Source organism: Gopherus flavomarginatus, chromosome 3 (genome assembly GCF_025201925.1).
Source record: "Gopherus flavomarginatus isolate rGopFla2 chromosome 3, rGopFla2.mat.asm, whole genome shotgun sequence".
Taxonomy (NCBI): Eukaryota; Metazoa; Chordata; order Testudines; family Testudinidae; genus Gopherus; species Gopherus flavomarginatus.
Genome location: NC_066619.1, coordinates 151,408,321 through 151,435,883, shown reverse-complemented (window position 1 = coordinate 151,435,883; position 27,563 = coordinate 151,408,321). Strand labels below are relative to the sequence as shown.

General features: G+C 46.3%; 1 protein-coding gene across 2 annotated transcripts in view; it reads left to right on the top strand.

Moving 5' to 3' along the window:
* Positions 1 to 1,285: 1,285 nt before the first annotated feature.
* Positions 1,286 to 27,563, top strand: part of PRAG1 (PEAK1 related, kinase-activating pseudokinase 1) — a 45,533-nt gene continuing 19,255 nt past the window's right edge. The window contains exons 1-3 of one of the 2 annotated variants that reach the window (XM_050944978.1): positions 1,286 to 1,359; positions 5,497 to 5,914; positions 8,986 to 10,817. In XM_050944978.1, the coding sequence (XP_050800935.1) occupies positions 5,549 to 5,914; positions 8,986 to 10,817 (2,198 nt within the window). In that variant the 5' untranslated portion in view covers positions 1,286 to 1,359; positions 5,497 to 5,548. The remainder of the gene's footprint in view (positions 1,360 to 5,496; positions 5,915 to 8,985; positions 10,818 to 27,563) is intronic. The other variant, XM_050944979.1, reaches the window with a different exon arrangement.

Below are 27,563 nucleotides of genomic sequence, written 5' to 3'. Positions count from 1 at the left end.
GAAGGTTATGGGAGGCTGGGGACAATTTGGGGGGCGGGGGTGCCGCTGGGGGGACTGTAGGGGAAGGTTATGGGGGCTGGGGAGGATTTGGGGGGTGGGGGTGCCGCTGGGGGGGAAGGTTATGGGAGGCTGGGGAGAATTTGGGGGGCGGGGGTGCCGCTGGGGGGACTGTAGGGGAAGGTTATGGGGGGCTGGGGAGGATTTGGGGGGGCGGGGGTGCCGCTGGGGGGACTGTAGGGGAAGGTTATGGGGGCTGGGGAGGATTTGAGGATTTGGGGAGGGGGGTACCGCTGGGGGGGCTGTCGGGGAGGGTTATGGGGGGGCTGGGGAGGATTTGGGGGGCGGGGGTGACGCTGGGGGGGCTGTAGGGGAAGGTTATGGGGGGCTGGGGAGGATTTGGGGGCGGAGGTGCCGCTGGGGGAAGGTTATGGGGGGCTGGGGAGGATTTGGGGGGCGGGGGTGCCGCTGGGGGGGCTGTCGGGGCAGGTTATGGGGGCTGGGGAGGATTTGGGGGGCGGGGGTGCCGCTGGGGGGGCTGTCGGGGAGGGTTATGGGGGCTGGGGAGGATCTGAGGATTTGGGGGGCGGGGGTACCGCTGGGGGGGCTGTCGGGGAGGATTTGAGGATTTGGGGGGCGGGGTACCGCTGGGGGGGCTGTCGGGGAGGGTTATGGGGGCTGGGGAGGATTTGGGGGGCGGGGGTGACGCTGGGGGGGCTGTCGGGGAGGGTTATGGGGGCTGGGGAGGATTTGGGGGCGGAGGTGCCGCTGGGGGAAGGTTATGGGGGGCTGGGGAGGATTTGGGGGGCGGGGGTGACGCTGGGGGGGCTGTCGGGGAGGGTTATGGGGGCTGGGGAGGATCTGAGGATTTGGGGGGCGGGGGGTACCGCTGGGGGGGCTGTCGGGGCAGGTTATGGGGGCTGGGGAGGATTGGGGGGGCGGGGGTGACGCTGGGACTGGAGGGGGCTCAGCGCCCGCCGCCGGCCGCGCGGTCCCAGGAGGAGGAGCCGGGAGCCCCGCCCCGCAGTGGCGCTCTCCGGGCGGGCGGGCGCTGAGCCGAGCCGGGGTGCGAGGTTCGTGAGCTCCGGGCGCGGGTCTCTGCCCTGAGCTCGGCAGCTGCCCGGGGGGGGGTCCCGCGGTGTCTCCCCACGGGCGGGCGCCGCTCTGCAGCCAGCCCGGGTTTGTCCGGCTGGCGGGCAGCAGAGGCGGGGCTGGGCTGGGCTTCCCCGGGGACCGCAGTCACTCCAGCCGAGCTCCTGTTCTTTGCACGCAGGTTCCTGGGGATGGACCCGCCAGCGCCTTGAGCTTTCCTGGCCGCGCGGGGGCCGAGGTGGCTTCACGGCGAATGTTTCCTTGGCGCAGGTGAGTCTCCTCCAGCACGTGGCCCCACAAAGCCACCGGCAAGCGCCGCCCGCAGCGCGGGGGGGTGGGAGCCTGCCAGCCCCCGGAGCTGACCGCGCGATTTAAAACACGCGGACCGAAGTGTTTGCAAGCGGAGCCGGGGGGGTTTGCATAAGGTTGTGCAAGGCCAGAGCGCTTCTCGTGTAACTGGAAACCGTGAAACAAATGTGGTCTCGCTTTGTTTAGACTGAGCTTGGTTTCGAAGTGGATTCCTGCCACTGATCGCATTACTGTGCGCGTCAAACAGTCCTAAAATCGTGATTCGGCTCTTAACTCCCTGACTTTATTTAGCCAGTGTCAGGCTACCACTTCCTCTTTGCCCACATGTGCTGCTTACCCCCGAAATATCTAAACAGGGCTAGGCTGGGTTCAAATGGCCTTGGTTATGCCTGCAAGTCAGACCCTTATCACCTTGGCATTACTTTAACATACTTTACAACCAGCCTCTATTTTCTATCGCCCAGAAGCATGTGATGGCTTTTTATTTAATTGAAGAGTCTGATTCTTTGAACTTAGTGATTCCAGGAACATTTGGGTTAGCAAGTTTCAATCTGTTGCTTGAATTTCATTTCCTGTATTTTGCAGTATTGGGGGAAAAATGTATTTTACGATAGCCGAATACTTTTAAAATTACACTGCAAATCAATAGTTATGGAAATCCTCCAGCATTGTATTGGCTTCACAGCCCCATGTGACTTGACTTGTCATCAGTGGAACTTTATGAACAAATGTCCACAGAGAGATTCCTGTTGAATAAGGTGGGTTTTGCATGGGGGAAAAAAGAAGTACAGTGAAGTCTGTGACTGGTGTCACTCTTTTGCGGAATTTGCATGATTGGGATATTTCCATTACTCCCATCTTTGCTCTTCTGGACCTGTGATAGTATCAAAACTTGCTATGTAAATTTCCATTGGTTTAAAAAATAGTCCTTATATACTACCTAATGCAAGGTAAAGTTTTGCTAGTAGTTTAATTACTGCAGTGTGGCTGTATATAGTAGTAGTTGTTCTCAATATTGATGTTACAAACCTATGGTGATTTAGGAAGCTTTTTTTTTCAAACAAACAAAATCAGAGTGTGATCTTCCATTCTAGTCCTTTTGGCTCCACAGATAACTTTATGGATGCAAATAGCTTTACCTTTTGAGCATTTAATGCTGCAGAATGTGCAGTTAATTAAATGTCCAAGAAGAATGTACACTTGTGTTTTCAAATGTGAGATTATAAAAGGTGCATGCAGTGACTTAAATGACCTATTTGGCCATATGTGACACAATGAGCTAAAAAATTAACAAATTATTGTCTATTGGCGAATTTCTTTTTGCCTAACCCACTGCAAAGGATTTGGGGATATAGAGGAACGAAGGTGGGTGGTTTGTGTATCAGGTGAAAAAAGGTAGAGTTCCCTCAGCTTAGTATATTCTTTAATGTGGTTATTAATAAATTTTAATTAAATAACATTAAAAATGAAAATTAGGGAAGAAGCAATTTCTAGCTTCTTTGATGTGGATTTAAGTGAACTTCACTGTTACTGCCCTCCCCTCCAATTATTTTTATGGTGGTAATACTTTGTCTTTAAGTTAAGTGTCACATGACGCAATAGTCCTTGTGAGGCTAATTTAGCCATTTTTGTCATGGTATTAAACATGTTTCCCATTATAATCCTTTTGCCTACTTTTTGATCCCACTACTGGGATAACAGGGAAATTCTGCCCTCCGACTGTACAGACGTTCAAATTTCTAAAACAGTTAACTACAGCATTATAAATCTAAAGGAATTTGAAAAATCTGAAGGGAAAATAAAGCAGGAATATATTATTTGTAAACGTGTGTAGGCTACAGTAATGTGTTAATTATACTGAATTGTGGAGCTCCGGCATTCACCCCGTAGTTAATATTGCAATTGAATTTCCATTACTACCGTATTTTGCCCCCTTCTGGAATCCACCAAAACATAACATTTGACTTAAAATTGGTAAACTTAGGCCTGGAGCTGAGGTAGACTTTTCTAAAAAAACAAATTAAGTAGATCAGACGAGGTCCCTGAATTCTAATATCGTAACTTTCGAAATGCTGTTGCCACTTTACGGCAGAGAAATAAAACATAGTTTGTTGGACTCACTCTCTCCGAGAACTAGTGCAAAGCACCAAAGTTTAGTCCAATTTCAAAAGTGAACTTTTAAATTTGGACCACAGCTAAAAATTGTTGACTCTTCTGAGCTTAGTATAATGGATCAAATGACTGCTGAGCTTTTATTTAAAAACCCCTCAATCTTTAGCCCTTTTTCCTTGCAGAGATAGACTTCAGAATGCAAACTGGTTATTAGGGAGCCTTGTTGTGTAGAAAGGATCCGTTTTCAACCAAACAACCCAGGAGCTTGCACTGGACTCATGATTCCTTCAGCACTCAGGAGTGCCATGTTGATATGTGCCTTTTTAATAATGTTTTTGTGCGGTTGAGACCTAGAATATAATGTCTTTGTAGTGCCACCAAACGATACTGAAGCCTCAATTTGCAGCCTGAGTCTGGGAAAGCTAGTGCTCTTTGCTTTAGGGCAGAGGTCAGCAACCTTTCAGAAGTGGTGTGCCGAGCCTTCATTTATTCACTCTAATTTAAGGTTTCGCGTGCCAGTAATACATTTTAACATTTTTAGACGGTCTCTTTCTATGTCTGTAATATATAACTAAACTATTGTTGTATGTAAAGTAAATAAGGTTTTTAAAATGTTTTAAGAAGCTTCATTTAAAATTAAATTAAAACGCAGAGCCCCCCAGACCGGTGGCCAGGACCCAGGCAGTGTGAGTGCCACTGAAAATCAGCTTGTGTGCCGCCTTTGGCACGCGTGCCATAGGTTGCCTACCCCTGCTTTAGGGGATTTTGTTGATAACACCTAGCTGCTGTGATGGGTTAATACACTATAACACAGAGGACAATGCATACAAAAGCTCTTACTCAGAGGTCAGTGCTGAGGCCTAGACGTACCGTTATCCAGAGGATCGGGGAATTACTTTGGTTCAAACCCCAGAATTTCTCTCTCGCTCCCTAAAGCCCTGATTCTTGGAATGCCCCAAACTAGTGAGAGTTCCTAGGGAAGAGAGTTGCATCATGTTGCTTTACATTAGCATCTGTTGACCAAAGGAAAGCTTTAGGGAATAAAATAGCTAAGGGAGAACTCGGTATGGAAGGATTTTCATTGAGAGACATGTTTTTTCTGCACATCTTCCCTTCTCAGCAATCTCATGGTTTTCCTGGGGCCAGCTTTCTGGGACTCCAGTCCCTAAAGATTTTCCTAAGGTGTTAGTTTCAGGTAGCTGTTGTGAGAATTTGGTTAAACTTGGCAGTAAAGAAAGGAGAATGACCCAAAATAGAAAAACTGTTCCTGGGGAATTTTCGTTTTCCATTATTGGAGAGGAAAGAGGGACAGGATTCCTCGGCTGCAAGTAATCCAGGAGCAGAGAGTGGTTAGTCTGTGTGTGTTCCATTTCAGCCTTGCAGACAATTGGCTATTTCAGTTAACTGAAGCTATTATTTGTAACACAGATTTTTCTCTCCTATCAGATCCAGCAGCAGATTAAGAGCCTTTATTTCTGTGTTACCCTTTTCTTGGAAATCGTTTCTATTACCTTCCCATACCATCCTAATGTAGGGTGTAATTACTGCTGAATTTCAGGGAGATATGGCGGTTGCCAAAGCACTAGGTTACAGAATTCTGAGATCTAGCCTTTGCTTCACCAGTCCTGTTTCTTCCAGCCATAATTTTCTCATAATTCCTCCCCTGAAGCCCACTTTCACAATCATGAATGGATATTTACAAGACACACCCTCGGTATCAGTTGCCTTTACCCTTGGTCTAGAGACCCAGAATGAGTCTGGTTACGTGTGGGTAAACAATCAATTAATTCTTGAAGGAATGCTGCTTGTTTGATGTACCCTCCGTCCTTGTAGAGTTTATGCATAGAAGCTGAGGCTTTTTAGGTGCCTAAACAGTGAGCCTTTGTAGTGAAAGTAGAGTAAGTGTAATTATAACACACACCTCCCCCGCCCCAATTTAAATGAAAATCTTCCAATTGTCATGTATAAAATGTTCTGCCTTTCCAGGTAGCTCAGCTGCAGGACAGTCTAAATCTTTAAGACCATCTTCAAAGGGTGAATGCAAAATGACCAGCAGAGCTCAGTACGCAAGATGCAGAGGGTCATCTGTCTGAACCAGGAGGACTTGAAAATGTCTGTGTGCAGTAACTTTGTGGAGCACGTTTGGAAGCCTGGCTCCTGCAAAAACTGTTTCTACCCCAAACGTTCCCACAGGCTGCAAGCATCCCCGGAGCTGGAAGCTAGTAACTTGCCCTCACGCACCCTGAATGGAATTAGAGCCAAGGCTGAGGATACACCTCCGGAGGATGAGTGTGTGATTGCCACACCTTACTCGAAGCCAACGATTGCAGTGAAGCCAACAATGATCAACCCAGATGTTTCTGACGTCTGGGCGGATGTGAATATGAACACAGACATCTCGCAGGTAATGATTCATAAGGGGTGTGGTATTGTACAGTGCTGCACCCGTTATATTATTTGCTTTTGTTGGGGTGCAATAAGGGTATTTGCCATGACAAGACTACTGTGCATCCACCTCCATTACTTTTTATTTCTGGGGGTGTGTAAGCCAAGATCTTTCTTTTCTGCCTCATCTGCTTTCCACTGGATTTTAAACCCCTTGACACCAGAGGTTTGTGTTCGGCTGCAAAATGCTTGGCTTCCTGCGACACCACTCGTTAAATCTAGTGGGACCTTGTGTAAATTAGATAATACTGACCAAGATCACAAACAGTTATTGAAGAATCATGTATTAATGTGGTACTTTAAAATAATGTTAGTCGCTCAGTATCTTGTTACGTTTTCAATTGCTTTTTTCCCCTGGTGAAAATTTTCTGCTTGACAAGCCGAGGACTGAAATTCTCTGTTTATATGCTGCATGGGGCAAACAAGGCCTGCTTCCCCTCACAGCCCCACTGTGTGTCCCTCTGTCCTGACTGAGACCACCCGTAGGGGTGAGAGGATCTTCATGCCCAGGTAGTCCTTGGCTTCTCAGCTGAGAGCAAGTTTGCCTAATGTAGCCGTTGCTGTGGTGTAGAAATCTGCTCGCTAATAACTGAATAACTTATTTCACACAGACCATCAAACCACTATCAGCTGTTAATGGTCCTCTGTCAGAGTGGGTTTATAACCTGGCAGCCTAGTGAGTGTTTCTCTGTTCCACTGTAAATCTTCTGAACCATTCAGTCCCCCTTAATAGCTTCCTAAAACCGATGGATGAAGGGAGTACGACATATTAAGCAATGGTTACATCCAGAGATGGGGCTAAACAGCAGAGTTCAGCTCAGCGTTTCTCCCAAAGTCTGGGGGGTGTTCAGCTCTGGAGTTTTGTTTCACAGCCTTTCTAGCTATGCCAGAGAAATACTCGGTTAATAGCTTGAATACCGTATCTTTTATCTTTGCCCGATCCTGCTCCCTTCTCTGATATCCTTGAAATCCCTGCCTACGTGCTCACCCCCGCTGACTAACCGGTGAGCAGAGGAGGTGTGTCAGTGATAAAGCTGCATTGCAAGGTCTTCCATTATAGCTGTGTTGAATTCATCCTGCACCAGCCAGCTCTTTCTTTGATACAAAGACTGCTCCCACCCAACCAGAAAGCCAGAGGATTTCCTAATGTGTGCCCTTCTCCCCACCTACAGTGGGAGCTGCTAAGAATAGACTTGGCTATAGTGAACCATTTTATAGTGAAGTGGAATAAAAGTGCTCCAGTGCGTTTTATTAGAGTTGCAGTACTCTGCTTTGCTTCTTTTTAGGGCCAAATCCTCATTCAGGTGTCAGAGAAAAACATAGTTCTCTCTCTGGTTGGGTGCAGCAAATCAGATACTTTATTATCTCTAGCAATTGCATGGAGGGAGAGTGTTAAACGGGTCTCTCCCCAGGTGAACAATTATAGCAGCATTTATACCTTTTTGTTACATACAATAATCAACAGCTGCATTTTGTTTATACATAGGTCATCTTGATATCTAAATAAGATTCTAGTCTACATTCCATATTTATCTACACAAGGTCACAACAACTTCTCACACAGTTCTTTCCTACTCACCTCACACAATCCTCACTTCTACAAGTCTCGCGTTATTAGGGTTACAGCTAGCCTGACTCTTGCTCACAGAAGAGACTGTTAGCATAGAAATCCCCTTCAAATCCCTGCCAGTTCTTGCTCTACTTCCACGGAGGTAAACGCAGCTTAAACTTCATTGAAGCCAATGGAGTTACTCTGTTTTTCCTCCTGATAGTGATGGCAGAATTTGGCCGATTATGAAGTTTCAGTTCCTTATAAGTGGATTCTACCATGTCAAATCCCTAGGAATGCGACAATTTAGCATTTACCAGGCATGGGTTGCACTCTGCATTCCGTGGGATTCTCACTTCTCTTCCCTTGTAGAACAGAGGACAAGAAGATTTATCACTATCTCATGGGGGAGGGAGGTGGCAAGGAAGAATCCTTGATTCCCTGTTCTTGCTACAGCTGCTCTTCAATGGCAGTAAAGATAACGTCTTTCCGAATGCATGCCCCCAGATACGTGCAGTAGAACCTCAGAGTTACAAACACTTTGGGAATGGAGGTTGTTCGGAACTCTGAAATGTTCGGAACTCTGAACAGTAATGTTCAACTTGGTTCTTTTACAAGTTTACTGACGTAATACAGCGTTGAAACTTTACTATGCAGAAGAAAAATGCAGTTTTTAACCAACTTAAATGAAACAAACAGAAATAGTTCCCTTACCTTGTGAAACCTTTTAAAAAAAACTTTCCTTTTATTTTTTTTTAGTAGTTTGCATTTAACACAATACTGTACTGTGTTTGCTTTTTGTTTGTTTGTTTTCTGCTGCTGCCTGCTTGCGTTCTTCTGGTTCCAGAGGCAGGGTATGTGGTTGACCGGTCGGTTTGTAACTCTAGTGTTCGTAACTCTGAAGTTCTACTGTAGGTACTAATGCCTCTGGCAAGGGCAGGAAGGAACCAGATCGAAGAAGAGATCTTTTGCCAAGTAGGCTCTCTCCTGTTACAGTGGAAATTCCACATATAGGGAAGTGTTTTTCCCATGGGGAACCCTTTGTTTTAAGAGGGTTCCAGTCTGTAAGATGTACAGCTGCAAAGCTCGTCTATAAAATGGAAGGGGAAATAATGCCACATGGAAGATATACTCTTAGAATTAAAGAGGCATAGCTTACAATGTTGATTGCTCTAATAGAATACACACATACAGTACGACAGGTTGAAAATGTTATTCCCTGTCCTGACTAGGAAGGAAAGAGGATACCTTATTCACTATATTGACATACTTAATAATGCAAGGACTGCAAAGGGTGCAGAAAGTAGGACACGTGTAGCTTCAGCAGACAAGGTTTCAGTAATCACCTGTGTGGTGAGTACACAAGTGTGGAGCAGAACTAACCACACACCTGAGGGGAGTTGGCAACAAAACAGTATTTGCCTTTTTCTTTCTTTTAATGCACATCCTGAACATGTGTTTTTTATCGTTGGCCCACTTAGGTCAGCTGGAGAATGGCGTCTGAAAACCACCTCATTGTGAAGCCAGGAGAAGCACAGAGGACATGCCTCGACCATTTCAGCAGCTGTGCTGGGCGAAAGCCCTTCATTCGTGATACACCAAATGAATGTGCACCTCAGTATCTCCAAGCCTGCTCCAGGGAGGGCCTGCCCAGCCTGGAAAGCAGAGAGGAAAAAAATATTCCCTTCAACAGTTTGGTGTTGGAGGGCGAGATGGGTGGATGGGAGGACAGAGCTATGCTTCGTAACAAGGAGAAGTTCGCCTGCCCACAGAGAGGGTTCTGCCACCAACCATCCATCTTTGCTGATCGAAGCCCTGATTCCACCCCAGACTCTGCTGGATGTCCAGCCTTTCAACAAAGAGATGGCACAGCAACGCTGTCCTCGGAGAGCAGTGACAACTGCTGTTCTCCGGGCTCTGAGAGCGGGGAGTACTGTTCAATCACAGACTATTGTAGAGAGAGTCCTGTCCCACCAGACGTGCCGTGTCCAGAGAGCCAGGTGGCACAGCATGACAGTGAAAAGCCAGCCCTAAGGTGCTGGGGACAGCAAGAGACTGTGGTGAATCCACGGGCAAAGACGAGGGCAGTCAAGTTTTGTGAAGATGAGTGCAGGCTGTTGAACTTAGACTGGCGTTTCCAAAGGGATCACTGTTTACAGGACTCTCTGCAAAATAAGACACGTTCGGAGCGAAAAACATTAGCACTTATCTCTGGCAATACCACCCTGTCAGACAGTGTGTTCAGCAGCAGCAGTAGCAGCAGTCCCCTTGCTTTGCCCCAGGAGGACGATTACAGTCCTCTCCTTGAGCAATCGAGTCTCGTCCGAGACAACCCCGGGGAAAACGCAAGCGACCCTCTGAGCACCGTCCCGGCACCCCAACGGGCCCCTCACACACAGCCTGCACACAGTGATCCCATTTATGCCGAGAGCACCAAGAGAAAGAAGGCGCAGCTAAATCATTCTGGCACGCAAACAAAGAGAGAGGGGCCAGCCCGCAGCCCTCTCAAAGAGCAGGCCCAGAGCCTGTGGAGAGATGGGGTGCGGTACCTGAGCAGCGAAAGGGAATACCAGGACTCAGCCACACAGGTAGCAGCAAAGATTACCATTATGGCAGCGCACACAGAGGAGGATAACAGGACAATATTTCTGAGCAGCCCAGACTCAGCTGTTGGGGTCCAATGGCCCTGCGCTAGCCCCACCTCTCATCCAGACTTTGCAATCCCTTCGCCTTCCTTTGGGCACAGAGAGGGCTCTCAAGCCGGCAGTGAGACGGGTTCGGGTGAAAGCAGTCCAAGGTTTCACCAGCAAATGCACAGCAAGGGCATCGTTAATGAGAGTCCCACTGTTCCCCCAAAGATGTGCACGAGCAACCCGCCTGGCAGCGAGGGGACTCCCAGACCATCAGTCAAGCCTCCTGGGGCAGAACTCTGTGACGGTAATGGTACAGATCCTAGCGCCTTGGGGACACAGCCTTCTCTCTGCTCTCATAGTAACAGGGTCTCTGCCGAGGAGCCCCACAGGGGTCCTCCAGGCTCATCCTATGAGAGAAGGCATAAATACTACGGTGCAGGATGGAGCAGGCAGTGCCGGATAGAGGAGGAAGAGGAGGAAGAACAGGGCTTTTTAACCTGCACACAGGCCAGGGAAGTGGAGAATGGAACAGCTTGTCCCCATCCCGTGGAAGACTGCTCTGGGCAGGAAAAAAAGACTGGGATGAGCAAATCAGCATCTTTTGCTTTTGATTTCCCGAAAGGCAGCAGTGAAACTGAGGAATTTGCACCACCACCTCCACCTCCAAAGAAACAGCCCAGGTAGAGACTGATATGTGTGTGTGTGTGTGTGTGTATGTGTGTGTGTGTGCGCGCGCGCGCGCATGGGCTAATTTACATATTGTAGATAGTCACAAATGATACTTTCTAAATCAGTGGTTCTCTATCTAGTTACCACTGTGAACCCTATACGAGGCCAAAAATGGGTTATGTGGGCCACGTCCAACGTTACCTGTAGGGCCCTGTGGATGTCATGTGAGCCGCAGCTGTGTGCTGATTGGGCTGCAAGTTGAGAGTCACTGTTCTAAATGCTCACAGCAGAAGTGTCTGCTGCAGGGATAGGTTAGAACAGGGGTGGCCAACCTGAGCTGAGGAGGAGCCAGAATTTACCAATGTGCATTGCCAAAGAGCCACAGTAATACGTCAGCAGCCTCCCCAGCAGCTCCCTGCCCCCCCTGCTCCCAGCGCCTCCCACCCACCAGCAGCCCTGCCAATCAGTACCTCCCTCTCCCTCCCTGCACCTCCCGATCAGCTGTTTTGTGACATGCAGGAGGCTCTAGGGGGAGGAGCGAGGGCACTGCAGGCTCAGGGGAGGGGCAGGAAGGGGTGGAGTGGGGCAGGGCCTGTGGCAGAGCCAGGGGTTGAGCAGTGAGCACCCCCCAGCACATTGGAAAGTTGGTGCCTGTAGCTCCAACCCCGGAGTGGGTGCCTTATAAGGAGCCGCATATTAACTTCTGAAGAGCCCCATGTGGCTCCGGAGCCCTAGGTTGGGCATCTGCCTGAGTTGAATTTGTTTGGAAATTTTCAGCTGAAATGGTTCAGCCGTTCCCAAGAGCAAAGTTAGGGGAAAATACCTTGTTTTGTGAGTGCTTAAAACAAAAAGCATTGCAGTCATCTGGTTGAGAAGCTCTAGCACCTCCCTGTTGTGAAACAGGGACTTGAAATTTGGTGGTGCAGTATGTGATCACATAACTGAAGATTGTATCATGATGTATACGCACAGGAAGGGAGGATTAAGGTTGCACAAGCCACCTTAATTCTGGCATATTCTAACTTTTGAGTGCTTGACTTTGCAACCTTAAATTTCTTTTTAACATAGGTTTTGTGTGTGTGTATGTCTATCTATCTATCTCCAAAGAAACCTAGTGAGTGAAAGCAGTCCACCTGGGAAGGATATAGTTGTGCTAAGCATTAAATCACACTCGGCTTCCATTATATAACTGGCACTCTCAAAATGTCTTAAATTCTTTATCTGCAGCTGTGTGTCCCTCAAAACTGAAATCCAGTCAGGAGATCTAGTAATGAGGGGTAGTGACTTTCCCCTTCCAGTCACTGGTTTGAATTCAGCCCAGGTCAGTAACGACTGAAGTACTAACACCTGGTTGCTGTCTGGTGACCTGGGAAACGCATTTGGTGGGCTCTATCCCGTCTCAGTGCCCAGGTAACCCCATCACATAACCCAGACCCATACCTGGACATCCCCAGTGAGTGTTAACGGAGAAGCTAAGTACTGCAAGTGCATGGAGGCTGAGCTGCCCTCTCAGGTTATGGTTAGGGTATATTTAATGGCCGAGGAGTGTGGAGAAGCTTGCAGGCCTGCTGCCTGTGCCTTCTCTGTACTTGTTCTGGGGATAAATGTCCGTGGAGGAGCTCAGCCTGCAGGGCTGTCAGCACTTCCTGTCAGAGCAACTTAAAACAACTCAGCGCAATGCCAGCTCTCTCAGTACGATTGCACAGACTGAAAGCTCTGCCAGCCAGGTGCTTGGCCATGTAAGCACTTAGATCAGTGGGTGTGCATGAGGGTCACCGCCACACCTGAGAACTGGCTTGGGGGTGGTAACGTTTGAGCTGCCTGGCTGCATGCGAGATGATAGATTCACAGTGTGGCCGGAGTCAGGGAGTGTCCTGTGGCTCGGAGAACAAGCTGTGAGCCTGACTCCAGTTCCGTGGGTTTGCGAAGGTTTCTTACAGCGTAACTAAGAGAAGAAATGAGCTTTCTGAAATGGTTTAACAGTGAACAAATGACATTTGTCATTTATGGTAGGGGGATGATGCAAAGAACAAAAAGCTTTAAAACTCATCCCAGGCTGAGGGACAAGAGGGTGTTCCTGGCATGGCAGCTTTTCTGAACAGACCTACCTTACGTGGCCCTCAAGCAAAGCCAACTTCAAACGCTCTGACTGCTGAACTGGGGCACCTCCAAGTTGCAGGCACAGGCAAGAAAGGGGCTACGGAGAGAATGAACTTTCATGCTTCGTTTTGAACATTTAAAGATCTCAGCTGAGACATTTTTAGCTGTGAGCCCATGAATTTCCTTTCAGGGCTGTTCCCGCTCTGTATCTTGCATTGAACTGTGGTTTGTGATTGAGATTTGGTCTTGTTCAGACCTAAGAAGCAGAGACGGTTGTGGTGGCTGGTTGTTATTGGGAAAGGACAGTTTAGGACTTCCTTGAGTCTCACTTGAGCATGCTGGAATTCATACAGGAAATGGCTTCTAGGAGAGAGAAACAGAAGTCCCTAGCAGGGCCGGATGAAAGCAATCTGCGTCCCTCGAAACCATCAGCACTCCCGGCCCTGCCCCTCCATTGTGGCCCCACTGACCATTTGGAGTGGCAAGGTGCTCCCTCCCACGCCCAGAGAGGCAGAAGCATGGAGTCCCTTTTCCCAGGCAGAAGCAGCGTCCAGGGTGGTCCTCTTCCTCCTGTGAGCAGCAGGGATGGCAGCTGTGGTGGCAGGAGGGCCCCTCAGTTCTAACATCCCAACTACTGGGGCATCTGCTTGGATGGGGTGGTCAAGCCTGCTGCGTTCTTCCCCTCCTGCTGGGCGGGGGTTGGAGTTAACAGCCCTCTGGAGGCAGGAGACCGCTCCCTGCTCATAGAGGTATTGTCTCAGGCTCTCTGCACACTCAGGCAGAGGTTACTGCAGTTGTTACTCGTAAGTCACCTTTAAAGCTTTTCTTCACATCTTTGAGGGCCAGAAAGTACTTAAAAATATTGCGATTCTGACATCCTTATTGCATGACTCCTGTGTCTCGGGTCCTAGACAAACATTCAATCAGTCCTTGGTTCTATCCACTCGGGGCCGGCTCCAGGCTTTCTGCCACCCCAAGCGGCGCAATAAAAAAAAAAGCGCCGTGGCAGCATGATCACGCCGCTCCACTCTTCAGCGGCAATTCAGCGGCTGGTCCTTCGCTCTAAGAGGGAGTGAGGGACTTACCGCCGAAGACCCAAACCTGCCGCAACAATAGTGGCCGGAGGGCCGCCCCTTGGTATTGGCCGCCCCAAGCACCTGCTTCTTTAGCTGGTACCTGGAGCCGGCCCTGTATCCACTTGTACCTGGATGCCAGTAGGCATTGGGTAATCCGTCTCACTAGCAAATACCTTGATCCAAGCTGCCAAACCTACCTGCTTATCACCCAAAGAGCACAGACTTGCCCAGCTGTCAAACCTCCTGCAGCCACCACAAGAAACTACCCACTCAGGGGACAGCAGCACCAGTTGCATAAATTCACAAAGATTGGGGTACTTTTGAGTGCCCGTGTTTTCCTTTTAACCTCTGCTTCTTTGAGCATGTTTCATGCACAAAATGCTGTACTCTTCTTTGTGTGTATGCACGGTACGTATTTGTATGTGTGCATTGATGTATGTACAGGGTGGGTGTATATACACCTCTATCCTCATATAACACGACCCAATATAACACAAATTCAGACATAACGCAGTAAAGCAGTGCTCTGGGGGCGGGGAGGGCTGCGCACTCCAGTGGATCAAAGCAAGTTCAATGTAACGAGGTTTCACCTATAATGCGGTAAGATATTTTGGCTCCCGAGGACAGTGTTATATCGAGGTAGAGGTATTTTATTACTCGTCTTGATCTGTGACAAATACTGCAAGCAGTAGTTATACAAACTATTTATATGCTTAATATATGAAACCTTAATAAATATTATTGATTGAAATGGTCAGAACACAGTCGAAACTTAGTCACGGAAGATGGGAAAATCCGTTTCTTTGGCTTCCGTGACATTGAGACTTGCATGGAGGTGTGAGGCTCGATTCTTACCTGTGGCTGAGGAACACTCAGTGCAACCTGGGAGGGGAGAGGTGTGTGCAAAAGTTACTTTAAGCCAACTTTGTGCTCTCCTCATCCTGGGCAGTCTGTGTGCAGATCTGGCCCTAGGCTAGCATACTTTGGAACTATCTTAAGGCTGCTCTCAGTTATGCTAGCTGTCAGGGGCATTATAGCAGCCAGGCATCGCCTGTGTGCAGGGAGGCACCAAGCATGCCCGCTGTCCACCAGCCATGCCCCCTACGCCAGCCTGAGGGAGGAAGGGTGGCATAGGAGCCATTGTGCCAGCTCTGTGGCACTAAAGGGTCCTTCCACATTGGATTGATCCTCCCATGGCGTACTAAAATGGTTTTGGGCCATTTTGTGCTAGCAGAGCTGTGTAAGGCAGACTCAGTGTAGGGGAGAATCTGGGCCTTAATATTTCTTGCTCATTTAAATGTCTAGTTATAATAGTAAACAGATCTTTGCTACACACTGGAAACCAAACAGAAGTTGGCATGGGAAACTAGTGAGCTGTCACACTCAGTAGTTAGGCTAACGGAAGACAGAGTACGTCATAGAACCAAATGGGGACACGGCTTTTCTTTGGGGAGTGCTTGAAAATAGTTGCATTAAACTGTACCTTGGTGAAAGGAGCTTTGCACATCTGTCAAAGTGTAGGGAAAGTAATGGGGAGGGATGAGAGATAAATATGAAGGCATAAAAAGCAAGAATGGTCCTTTGACGATATCTGACTTTTCAAGGTACAAGGAATTTCTCATTAACTTCTGTGGTGCCTTCAAGCAGTAGTCATCTTGAGACTTGACAAGTATAAACCATGGGCCCTGACAATGCGACAGTGCAGGAAAAGAGGGTTACAGTGAGACATTGTATATTGAAGTTAAGCCCCACGCACTCTTCCCAGAGTTGAATTTATTCGTTTTTCCTTTTACGTCTTGTGCTTTACTGCACACGTGGTTTTGTGCAGGAAAAGGAAACCTATTTGATTGGCTTTTCTAATGACACTTAATTACTTTATTTTAAAGCAATCTAGAATATATTTTCATACTAATTTCCAAGCTGAGAAACAAAGACCAAACATGTAATGTGTTACTGTTGTTCAGCTTCAGCTATAACAGTTTAAAAAACAAACCAACAAAAGCCGCCTTTGCAGTAGTTTCAAAGTGCAAATGAGGCTCTGGTCTGGAATGAGAGTTATCTCCAAGGCAGCTGCAAGCACATTTACAGAAGGTTTTAGATAATGGGGTTGTGCCCCTTCTTTGTGTTTTTTGGATATATACAAAAAGTCATAGAATATCAGGGTTGGAAGGGACCTCAGGAGATATCTAGTCCAACTCCCTGCTGAAAGCAGGACCAATCCCCAGGCAGATTTTTACCCCAGTTCCCTAAATGGTCCCTTCAAGGATTGAACTCACATCCCGGTGTTTTAGCAGGCCAATGCTCAAACCACTGAGCTATCCCTCCCCCCCTCCTGGACCTCTCGTGTATGTTTACGGCGGAGCAGTACTGCTTGTTTTAAAACTAGACTGTTAGCTCTTGTCTCTCCTGGAACTCTGTGGAAAACCGAAGAACTAGTTGAATTATGACATCACAAGAAAAGAGATTGAAAGGGAAGGGATTTTTAGTCTGTTTCACATTAATTAGCCATTCTAACAGTTTACAAAGCAATGTGCTGGATTCTCCATCGCTTGGAGTCTTTAAATCATCATTGGACGGCTCGTTCTAAAAGATAGGCGCTGTTTCATTCATCTTATGGGGACTGAGACAGGAATCCCTGGGTGAAATTCTCTGGCCTGTGTTATGCACCAGGGTCAGACCAGATGATCATCATGATCCCTTCTGGCCTTAAAACGTTTGACTCTTTAATCTTTTTTTTATAAGCCATTAACAAATCTCTAGGTTAAGGTTGTTTTTGGCATTAGTTCTCTAATTGTTTCCAACATAATTAATACATCTTCATAATATATTCTAATAAATACATGACTCCTATTTTGAAAGCGAACGGTGTATGTAATAGACGAGCATGGCTCGACAAATGCTGCTGTTAATCTGTGCTGTAAAACAGACCAGATAAATGAGATCAGGTCACACAAAGGCTGCCTGTTTGAGGATTGTAGCTTTTGACAGAGGCTTTAGTGTCTTACCACGAAAAAAGGAGAGAGAGGTACAAAGTGATGATGGTAGAAACAGAATCACCAGGAAAAAGCTTAAAATGCAGAGCGATCAGATTTGTTTCTAACTGGAAATGTTTGCCAAATGGATGATCACACTAGATCTGGTTTTTATGAATTGATATACGATTTTACATGAGTGTCTAATGCTAGCATTCAGTATTTTATAATCTATTTAAAACCCCCCACAGGGCCAGCTTCTGCCATTTGGGTTTGTGTGAGTGCATCAAGTGGCTGAAATAATTATTCTGGCTGCAATCACTTTTCTTTATCATTTCCTTTTTGTTTAATTTTTTTAGAAATACAAAGTCTATTCAAGTCAGAAGGACCAATGATAGAACTCGACCTTATTTTTAACTTCATATTGCTAGGACACTGTAAATGCATGAACAGTAACCAGGGTCATTAAAGCAGCCTTAAGATATATAGCCCACTTTACAGTTGTCTGTAGGACAGCCTTAACTAAAGTACTGGAAATGTGTAATAGTGAGGAAAGCAGAGAACAAAATACATCTACGGAACACGCTGATGCCGACCTGGAAGCACATCTCATGCACTGGAAAGTGTTTCAGGGGGCAAGGTGGCTTCAGAGGCGAGCTCAGCAAAGCATTTAGGACTTCGCCCTGCTCTGCTGAAGTCACTGGAAGATTTGCCACAAAGCATCACAGATGCAGAATCAGGCAGTTAAACGTGCATTTCAGCATGTGGTTAAGACAAAACCAGGAACGCTTCTGACACTGTGGATGTATCGTCAGATTCTCTTTGCCAGGACACTTGCTAACGTGAAGGGACAAAGGGGAATCCGTGTTGTTCTAGGACAGTGAAATAGCTGACTTGCAGTAGTCTCTGTGGATGTTGTGTCACTAGATAGATGGAGACCCTACAAAAATACAAAGAAGAATCCATATGTACTGATCATAAAGGTGACCATTAACCCTCAGTCACTTGATGGGGATTTGGGACACTGGAGAATTTTAGTCCCATAAAAATAAGCTCTTGGCAGAGTCGGCCCCTGTGTCCGTGTTTGTGGGTCGAGTTAGAGTGCAAACCAGTTTATATGGTGTGTTTGCGGGTAGAGAATTGGATGGGGGAGAAATCCAAGTAGTATCTTGGTTTTTGTTTAAAGGAAAATGATGATTGTTGGTGGGGGCTGGGGTAGTGTCAAACGTAGATCAGAATAAATGGAAACAGGAAACATACTTACTTTTAAAAATAGTCTCATATTGAAATAGCGATTGTCTGACTTTACTTCCGTTCGTGTCTATGGTGGCCAGGCATGTGCAAGAAAGGAAAGCACAACTCAGACACAGGACAGAGCTCGCTTCTCAGGCTCAGCATCCCACAACGTTTTGTGTGCGATAGAAAATCATATGTTGGTATCTCTGTGTGTGATTCTTCACCTGATTATTGCTTGGCATGCTGGACAAAGATGCATCCTTTATTGGCTTGGGCTACTAGGAGTCAGCAAAGAAGGGATACATGGGGCCACCCTGTTTTTGTATCTCAGACCTAGGGTACGTCTTCACTACCGACCGTATCAGTGGGTAGCAATCGATTTCTCGGGGATCGATATATCGTTCCCCGAACGTGCTCCTGTCGACTCTGGAACTCCACCAATGTGAATGGCGGTAGCAGAGTCGACATGGGGAGCCATGGACGTCGATTCCGTGCCATGAGGACGGTAGGTAACTCGATCTAAGATACTTCGACTTCAGCTACGCTATTCACGTAGCTGAAGTTGCGTATCTTAGATCGATCCCCCCTCTCCCCCGTAGTGTAGACCAGCCCCTAGTTTGAATAGCTACTCTACTTCCCGTGCCCTCTGTAGGAGCTGGGTAACGGGGCACGTCCGTGGCTTCCAGAGCAGTGCAATAGCGTGGTGTTAACACGAGAATGATGCGTCTGATGAGAATACAAATTTCACTTCCCCCATGATTTATACTAAAGAGACCATGCATTGCTGACAACTAGGCTGAGCGCTGGGTACTGCTGAGTTGCGGCTCAAAGTACTAATGCTACGAATGTAGTCAAGCACAAGCTGTGTTCAGCACCGTGTCAGAAGGGGGTTTCTGCAGACTTGTAATTCTCTGTTTTAAAGCCTGTTTTCAAATGTCCATTCCTGTGCAAGTGGAGGGAGTTTGTTCACATACCATTGTCCCAGCTGCCCCAGGACAACGATAACCTCATGCTTTTCCACCGTGCTGGAAACCAGGGGCACCCCATAACATACGATTCCTGGAAAGTGAATGGGAGGACAGCAGGACCCATCTGCAAAGATGGTGCCCGCACAAGTGTGCACTCTATCCCCCTCCACAAACACGGCCCAAAAATCATTATAGCTGCTCCAAGCCAGCAAGATTTATAATGATTTGACCAGGTTTCTGGAACATGCTGAACGTGATTGGTCCCTGTATGCACTTGTAGGTAGGATCATTGTTGTTTGTGCCATGGACTAAGCATCAGAAGTGCCTAAGGTATAATTAATAATAGAACTCAGTAAAAAGTGAAATGTTAAAGTCGGGTGTTCCTTTGAAATCAAACCCCAGATATGAGACAGCTTGTTTGAATTTGAATGCTGGCCATACGTTTTAACGGTATAGCTCCATTATTGCCATTCCTAGATACAATAGGGTATGTTAAGTTTACATAACCAGTGAGACCTCTGAATTTTATGGCATTTTCTTGCCAGTTTAACCCAGTTTTAATATTGTTGTCAGGTTTGTGCATGAGTTTTATTTTGTAATAGTCAAATTGGAGATGTTTCCTAAAATATTGTTGCATCTTATATTGACTCTGAGGCTTTGTCTACACTGCCAAGTTGTCGACGAAATGTTTGTCTTTCACGGGTGCTTAAAAAAGCCCTCCTCCCCCGAAAGACAAAAGTTTTGCCGCAGCAAGTGGCAGTGTGTACACGGCTTTGTGCTTTCCTGCCGACAAACTGAATGCCGCTCACGGGGGGTGGAAGTATTTTGTTGGCAAAAGTGCCGACAAAGAGCGCTTGCACAAGCTGACTTCTAGCGACAAGGCTATGTCAACACAGCACTGTGGCTAAAAGCTATGTGGTGTAGACAAGCCCTTGGATGAAGAAGCAGTCATAAAAAGTGTATTCACCGGTAACAGTGTCTGCATCTAACTTGAATTCAGTTGTCTGCAAATGAAAAAATAAAATCATTCCCTCGCTTCGTAGATTACATATGTATAGGTCTTATGGTTCTGAACTGTCAAGCAGTTATATTAAAGCCTATGAATCAATAGCACTATACAATGTAACCATCCAGCCCCTTCCCAGCTTGGAGGCTTTGTATTATGCTGAAAAGGAGGGCCTTTGGTGTCAGAGGGGTAGCCGTGTTAGTCTGGATCTGTAAAAGCAGCAAAGAATCCTGTGGCACCTTATAGACTAACAGACGTTTTGGAGCATGAGCTTTCGTGGGTGAATACCCACTTCGTCAGATGCAGTATTCACCCACGAAAGCTCATGCTCCAAAACGTCTGTTAGTCTATAAGGTGCCACCGGATTCTTTGCTGCTTTTACAGATGGGCCTTTGCAGTTCAGTTCTGCATTACAGCAGAATGCTGCAGACAGCACTAAAAAATAGCCTGTCGGGGATGGCGGACAATTATTTCTTATGTACAGCACCTAAAGCCATGACTCTTTTAAAAACTGAGCCCCAGTATCGCAGTACAGTCTGTCAGAAGAAAGGAACAGCAGCAGAACAAACCAGAAGGGAGCACTGCACTCCGTTATGGAGAGCTAACTGCCTTTCCAGAGTGGAGGTAGCAATTAGGTTTCTGTTTAAACCACTCTTTGGATTTCTCTTTTGATTTCAGTTTGAGATTTCTTGTGCGTGTTTCTGCCAGAGGATTATTTTTTAAATCTGTGATTTATCAGACAGGTCATTTGGGAAAGATGACTTCTTTGGAAATGAAGGCTATGCCCTTCTTTCTTTTTCTTCAAGTTTCCCATCCTTTTTTTTTTTTCTTTTTACCACTTAGAAAGTAGCGTGGCTTGAAATTGCTAATTTTTGGCCTCATTGGGGAGTGGTGGTTTTTGCATCCTTTGGAAGGCAGACGGATTTAATTTTTGCAATATTTCTAGGTTTTGCAAGTGTCTTAGATCTTCATGCTCCATACACTTGGTGCGCCTCTTATCTTCTTCCACACTACAAGAAATCCCTTCCAAACAGAAGGAAAGTGCAGTGCAAGTTGTTGTACCTTTTTTTGCTGTGTGTGTCTATTTATGCAGAAGGAGAGAATCTAGGACTAAAGTATAAATACTTTAAAACTTGCATGTCCCATTCCCGAGAGTTGTGATCAGCTCCTTTTGTCTCCAAGAGTGTGTCTACACAGCAGCAGGGGGCGGGTAAACCAAGATGCAATAGCTCAGGTTGAGCTAATGGGCTTAAAATAGCAGTGTTGCTTTGGCAGCACAGGGGACGACTTGGTCTAGCTGTCTGACACACGCTCACCCAACCCTGTTGGTATGTATTCAGGTGGTAGCCTGAGCTATCACCCATGCCACAGCGTGATTTTTAGCATGCTAGCTCGTGTAGAGCTAAGGCATGTCTGTGTACCTGCTCTGGGGAGCAGCCCCCAGCTGCTTACCCCAGAACTGCAGACAGCCCTGTATTCGAGTGTGCTCGTGTCTCTTGACATTTGCACCGTGCCTGAATTCTGGGCTACATGTGTGAAACTGCAATATTAGAAGAAAATAGATTGCAAAATTCTTTGCCTTATCTTTTGTGGATTGATGGATTTTTAGTGGGTTGCACACCTTGACCGAAACAGAAAGCAGCAGCTGCAGCAGCTAAAGGAGTGGAGGTTAATAAGTATGAATGTTTCAAGGTGGATAAACATTCCCCAGCACAATGCTCCCTTTCATGTAATAATTGCACCACCGCTGTGCTGGTCTGTACTGGAGTAATAGTGCTGGCTAATTTATTCGGGTTGCTTCTTCCCTTTTGTTGTGCACAGCTCATTTTCCCCCCTCTTTCAAGAGAATGCCTTGCACAAATATCTACCAGTTTTGTCCTGAGATTTTGTTTTCTTCTTTCTTTCCACTTCTTACTGTATTATTTATCAATATTGTCTTGATCGCTCTAGGTCCAATCTTTAAAGCAGCTATTTAAGAAAAACGTCCTGCAAAATCCCCTTTGGGGTAAAGTAAATGTCCACAAGTTGAAGAAACAGAGACCAAAAAGGATTTGTCTCTTAGTATAATGCAATGTGTCCTCCTATCATGTTAACATTGCAGGCCACTTACTGAAACCTTCTCTATATTCAGAGCTGCACCTGTTTCAGTAAAGCTGGATTCTGAAACCAGATTAAATAAACCAGTGCAAAACCTGTAGGGAATGCCTATGCTGCAGCTGGGAAGTGTGATTCCCAGCGCCGGTAGACAGACTTGTGCTAACTCAGCTTGAGCTAGTGTGCTAAAAATAGCAGTGTGGACATGGCAGCTTAGGTGAGCCCCCAAGCTCAGACCAGGGGGTTGGACTTAAGCAGCTCACCTTACCCACCATTGGAGCCACAACATCCACATGTGCTTCCCAGGATACACCAAGTAAGGAACCCAAGCAGACCCATTGTATCTGGCTGTGGCACTCTTACAGAAGGAGTATTGGGACTCAGAGAAACCACTCTCAAACCACTTACCAAAGGGCCAGATTCCTCCAGGGCATAACTGACTTCCTCCACAACATTAACTGCCTCCCTCAGAACACCGTCGTTGCCATCATGGATGTCACTTTTCTATACACCAACAGCCCTCACAGTGATGGCATAGCTGCCTGACTCTAATATTTACAGGACAATGGACAACCCTCTGAGATCCACCCCAAACACATTGCCAGATTCATCCATTTCATCTTCACCCACAACAATTTTACATTCAACAACCACTTTGTGCAAACCATGGGAACAGCTGTGGGTGGTGGGACGGCTCCCCAGTATACCAACCTCTTCATGGGCTGCCTGGAAGAAGAATGTCTGGACAGACGCACCACGAAACTGATGATATTTTCATCCTCTGGACAGATGACTTAAACTCCCTCATAGATTTCCACTACAGCTTCAGCAAACACCAACCATCCATTAAACTCTCTGTGGAGCATTCCCACTCTGGCATCAACTTCCTAGACACCACGATCAGCTTCAGCAATGGAATCCTACAGACACTATACACAAGAAACCCATGGATCACCACACCTACCTTCACAGATCCAGTAACCATCCCAAACACACCAAGAAATCTGTTACCTACAGCCAGGCACTCAGATACCACAGAACATGCTCCAAGGAGCGAGTCTGGGATACACACCTTAACACACTCAAAACCGCTTTTAACAAACAAGGACATTCCATCGGGGAAGTAAATCGCATCATGGAATGGGCCTGTCAAATGCTCCGAAAGAACCTGCTTCAATACAGAAATAAAACCTCATCTGATCACATGCCCCTAATTGTCACCTACCACCCCTCACTAGAACTCATTTGGCACCTGATAATGGGATCCCCAAAAGCCAGCAAGCCAACTGGGGAGCTGCCTAAACCAAGCAATGGGAGATGCCAAGGAGAGGGGTGTGGCCCTAAGTCTAGGTCAGAGGCAGGCACACGTCTCTGCCTGGGATTCACAGCAATGAAACCCTTAGTCCTGATATTAGGCACCACACTTAAGCCCTTTCTTGCAATAAAAATTAAAATATGAAGAGACGGCGCCCGTATACCCTGTAGCCCCATGGTTGGAGCACTCAGTCAGATGAGACAGGGGTACAATTCCCACCTCTGCCTGATGTGGGGCATGGTTCTGATCCCTCATTGCCCAGCTCTCAGGAGAGTGCCCTGACACGGGGTTATGGCTCTCTTCATCTATCCCGTCGAAACTGTTCTTCTATGTATAAAGAAATAGCCTTTGGAACGGGTACTTGAACGTGGGTCCCTCACCTCCCCGGCGAGTGCCACAATCAAGGGTGACAGCCATGCTCTCCCTTCCACTGGCTCGGTGAATTGTTATTTATACGCAGTGGAACGATTTCAAGGAGAGAGATTGAAAGACACCTGCCCTGGAATGCCTCATCCGGGTTAGGACACTCCTGAGAGGTGGGAGATGTGGCAGAAGGGGAAATTGCTCAACCCAGGGGCTAAAAGTTATAAACAAGGGACGAGGGGGAGACTCCTCCATTTTGTACGAGGCCTGAACTGCTGGGTGGCCTCAGAACGCTCCTGCCGGAGCAGCCCCACTGGTAAGATAGATGTGGGGGACACCTCGTTTGAGGATCCCACTGGGGCTTGGGGTGAGATAGGTGCATGGGCATCAGGACCAAGACAGTTGTGCACATGCCCAGAGGCAGATTTTTTGGGTACCGCAGGGACTTTATTGGCAGAAACTTAAGCACCTACAGGATTAGGCAGCAGCTGAGCTGGGATTTTGAGGATCTAAGCTTTGGATTTAGGTGCTGAAAGTATCAGTTATGCACCTAAATCACTTTGTAAATCTGATGTAGCCCTGAGTGACGTTCTGTTGGCTGTACTATGGTGAGACACACTGGATGGTTGTAATTGTTCCTTCCGTGGATATTAACTATGGTCAACATCATTTTTCTTCCGTGGGAATAGCATCCAGGGAACTGCAACAGGCACCCTTGTGGTTGTGTGTGTGTGTCGTGAACATATCCTAAAAGAGCAGGGAGTGTTCACACCAGTTCAACTGGGCAAAACTTCAATGGAAATAGTCTGAGTGAAGGGATTTGGCCTATGTTTTTCTGCAATAGTCTGTATAAGCCTTCATTATTTCGCTCTGACCCTGCTGGCCTGGTGAGCTGTTCTTCAAACCCAGGTTACAGAAGAGGGGGATGTGGAGCAGAGACATCTAGACCATATTGCAGATAATTCGCTGCCCTAGTAGTCACATCTGAGACTGAGAGTTGCATGCCATGTAGGAAGCAGCAATTTCTATTTCAGTTTTGTGCCTACTCAGGAAGTGCATTTTACATAAGTCACCGAGGTACTGGGAGGAAACAGAAAGCTCTCTGTACATCTGACTTCACCGCAATGCTGGGTTGTGCGAATGCATCTGCCTTTGCAACAGGATCGCTCCGTTCCAAAATGGTGGCTCAGAACACATTGTTGTGTGACTGTCGTGTGCTGAAGGAATAGATGTGGCTATAAGCAAGGACGTTGGACCCCACTGAACAAAGTTTGATCTCATAATCTCATATTCTGTACCAGGATGGTAAGATACCTTTGCCTATTTTGGTTTTGTTGACTGAAAAAAATCTAAGGAAGGATTTTAAATAGATTTGTTTTCAAATTTATTTTTAAAAGCATGATTGTGTTACAATAAGACGTTTATTTATCTTCTGTACAAATTGAGAAATTCAGTCTAATTTTACACTTTAAAATTTTTTGCCTTTGGATCTTTTCCAAAATATCACTTAGGCTTCCAAACAGGTTGATTCATGGTTGTGCCTGAGTATCATGCTGTTGATGGAAACGCCCAGCTAAGTTTTGCTAGGTATGGGAAGGGGGTATTTTACAGTGAATGTAAAAATACACTTATTGTATATATGGATATTTTTGCATGTTTTATTGTAAATGAACTTAAAATTTAAGTGTAATTATTAATTGTGAATTATAAGGTACCCCTGAAGTTTCATAAATTGTCTAGAGGAAGCCTAGTGCCATGACAAACTGTATGTGCCAAATTCATCCTGAACATATAGCCATTGTGTTCAGAGGAATTATGCCCAGGGTGAACTCAGCTCTTAACTTCCCATTAATATTTTTAGGCCAAGCATGCTCCTACAAAAGGAGAAGTCTGACAATGGTTTCTTCCTGTCCTTTTCTTTAATTTCCCTGTCAGCAAAGCTAGAAGTTCATAGTAAGCATTCCCTCTCTCCCTCTCCTTCTCTAAAAAGCATGACAAAATTAGACAGCTTACAGCATTTCTTGTGCTCAGAGTTTTTCTAAAGAAAAAGTAACCATATAAAAACCAGTCCCTGCATTCCCTCAGAGTGCCTCATTGATACAATGCAGAAGAGAAATTCTATGGGACTAGGCTGTTTCAGGGTGGTAGGAAAACATCTGTTTTTTGTTGTGGGTTTCTTAATAGCATTCAGCTTTCCGAGTAGGAAAGGTAGACTAGGGGATTTTAACTAGTCAGACAGCAGGCACCATGGAAATCAGTTCTCCTTTTGTAAATGACTTGTTATCCTATTTTGATTTTAAGAAATATTCTATTGAATTTTATCAAACAATTACATTTTAATTTCATTTGACAATTTCTTACAAATAATCTAACCTTCTTCACCAGTGTGTCTGGATACAGTCAGAAAGTATGAACTGTAACAGAGCCGGATGCGTTTGCACCATTGTAAAATGACCAACTTTCAAGGGAAGTTATTATTTGCCAGGGAAAAAAATGTGGAAAAGGCATGGGTGTTGCTTATCTTAAATAAAAGTTAATAGGTAATAGTTTGTGACTTACTAGAAATTATTCATCTAAACTATAACTTTGGCATGCTGTAAACAACGCATCTATGTTTCTAGGTAAAACTGTTCTAGAAAATAATGGAACTTACTTTAAAATACTTTTTTTTAAGTCTTCATCTCTTTCATGCTTTCATTTTCTGTGCAGTATTTCCTTTGTCTCAAAATAGGTGAGAAGACTCTACTTCCTGCTAAGTAGTATCAGTACTGTGGCTGCTTTCAGAGCCAGACCCAAGAGCCTGTCACAGTTATGGAAATACGGAATCAGCAACAGACCGTGTTTTAGCTCAGTGTCTCAGTTTGTAGAATGGGGTTAATGATAGTCACCTCCTTTGTAAGGTGCTTTGAGATCTCTGGATGAAATGCATTAGATACTATCATTTCTTGACTTGCACATCAAAAACATTGTGAAAGGCAAGTGCCAGGTTTAAGGTCCAGACTCCTGCCATCTGCTCTGTCCATCCAGTACTTGAACTCTGAGTGTGGACTGGCACCCTCACCTTAGAGACACTGCCAGGGCTTAGCCAGCTGTGATGCAATGTGGTTGTGGAGCCCAGACTTGGTTTTAGCTGGTGAAAGGAGCGGCAGACCAGAGCGAGGATGTTGTTTGTTGTATTGGTTTCTGTGTTCTGGAGCACAGGTAATAGGTAATAACTGGAGATATACCAATCGCCTAGAACTGGAAGGGACCTCGAAAGGTCATCAAGTCCAGCCCCTTGCTTTCACTAGCAGGACCAATTTTTGCCCCCAGATCCCTAAGTGGCCCCCTCAAGGATTGAACTCACAACCCTGGGTTTAGCAGGCCAATGCTCAAACCACTGAGCTATCCCTCTCTCACACACAGTGTGTGTCGGAGTTGGTTCATGTCTGTGTTGACTCCCTGCACTGACCTGCTAGCACAGTGCGTTTCTTGGTCCAGAGCCGGGAAACTTTCCCTGTAGCTCCGTGTTGACAATGAAAGGTTTGCCATGTCAGAGTGTTGACGCTGAAAGGCTTTTTGACACCAGCTTCCAGGACTGGGATAGAGATTTTACTGGCGGTGAGTGGGTTTTGATGCAACTCATTT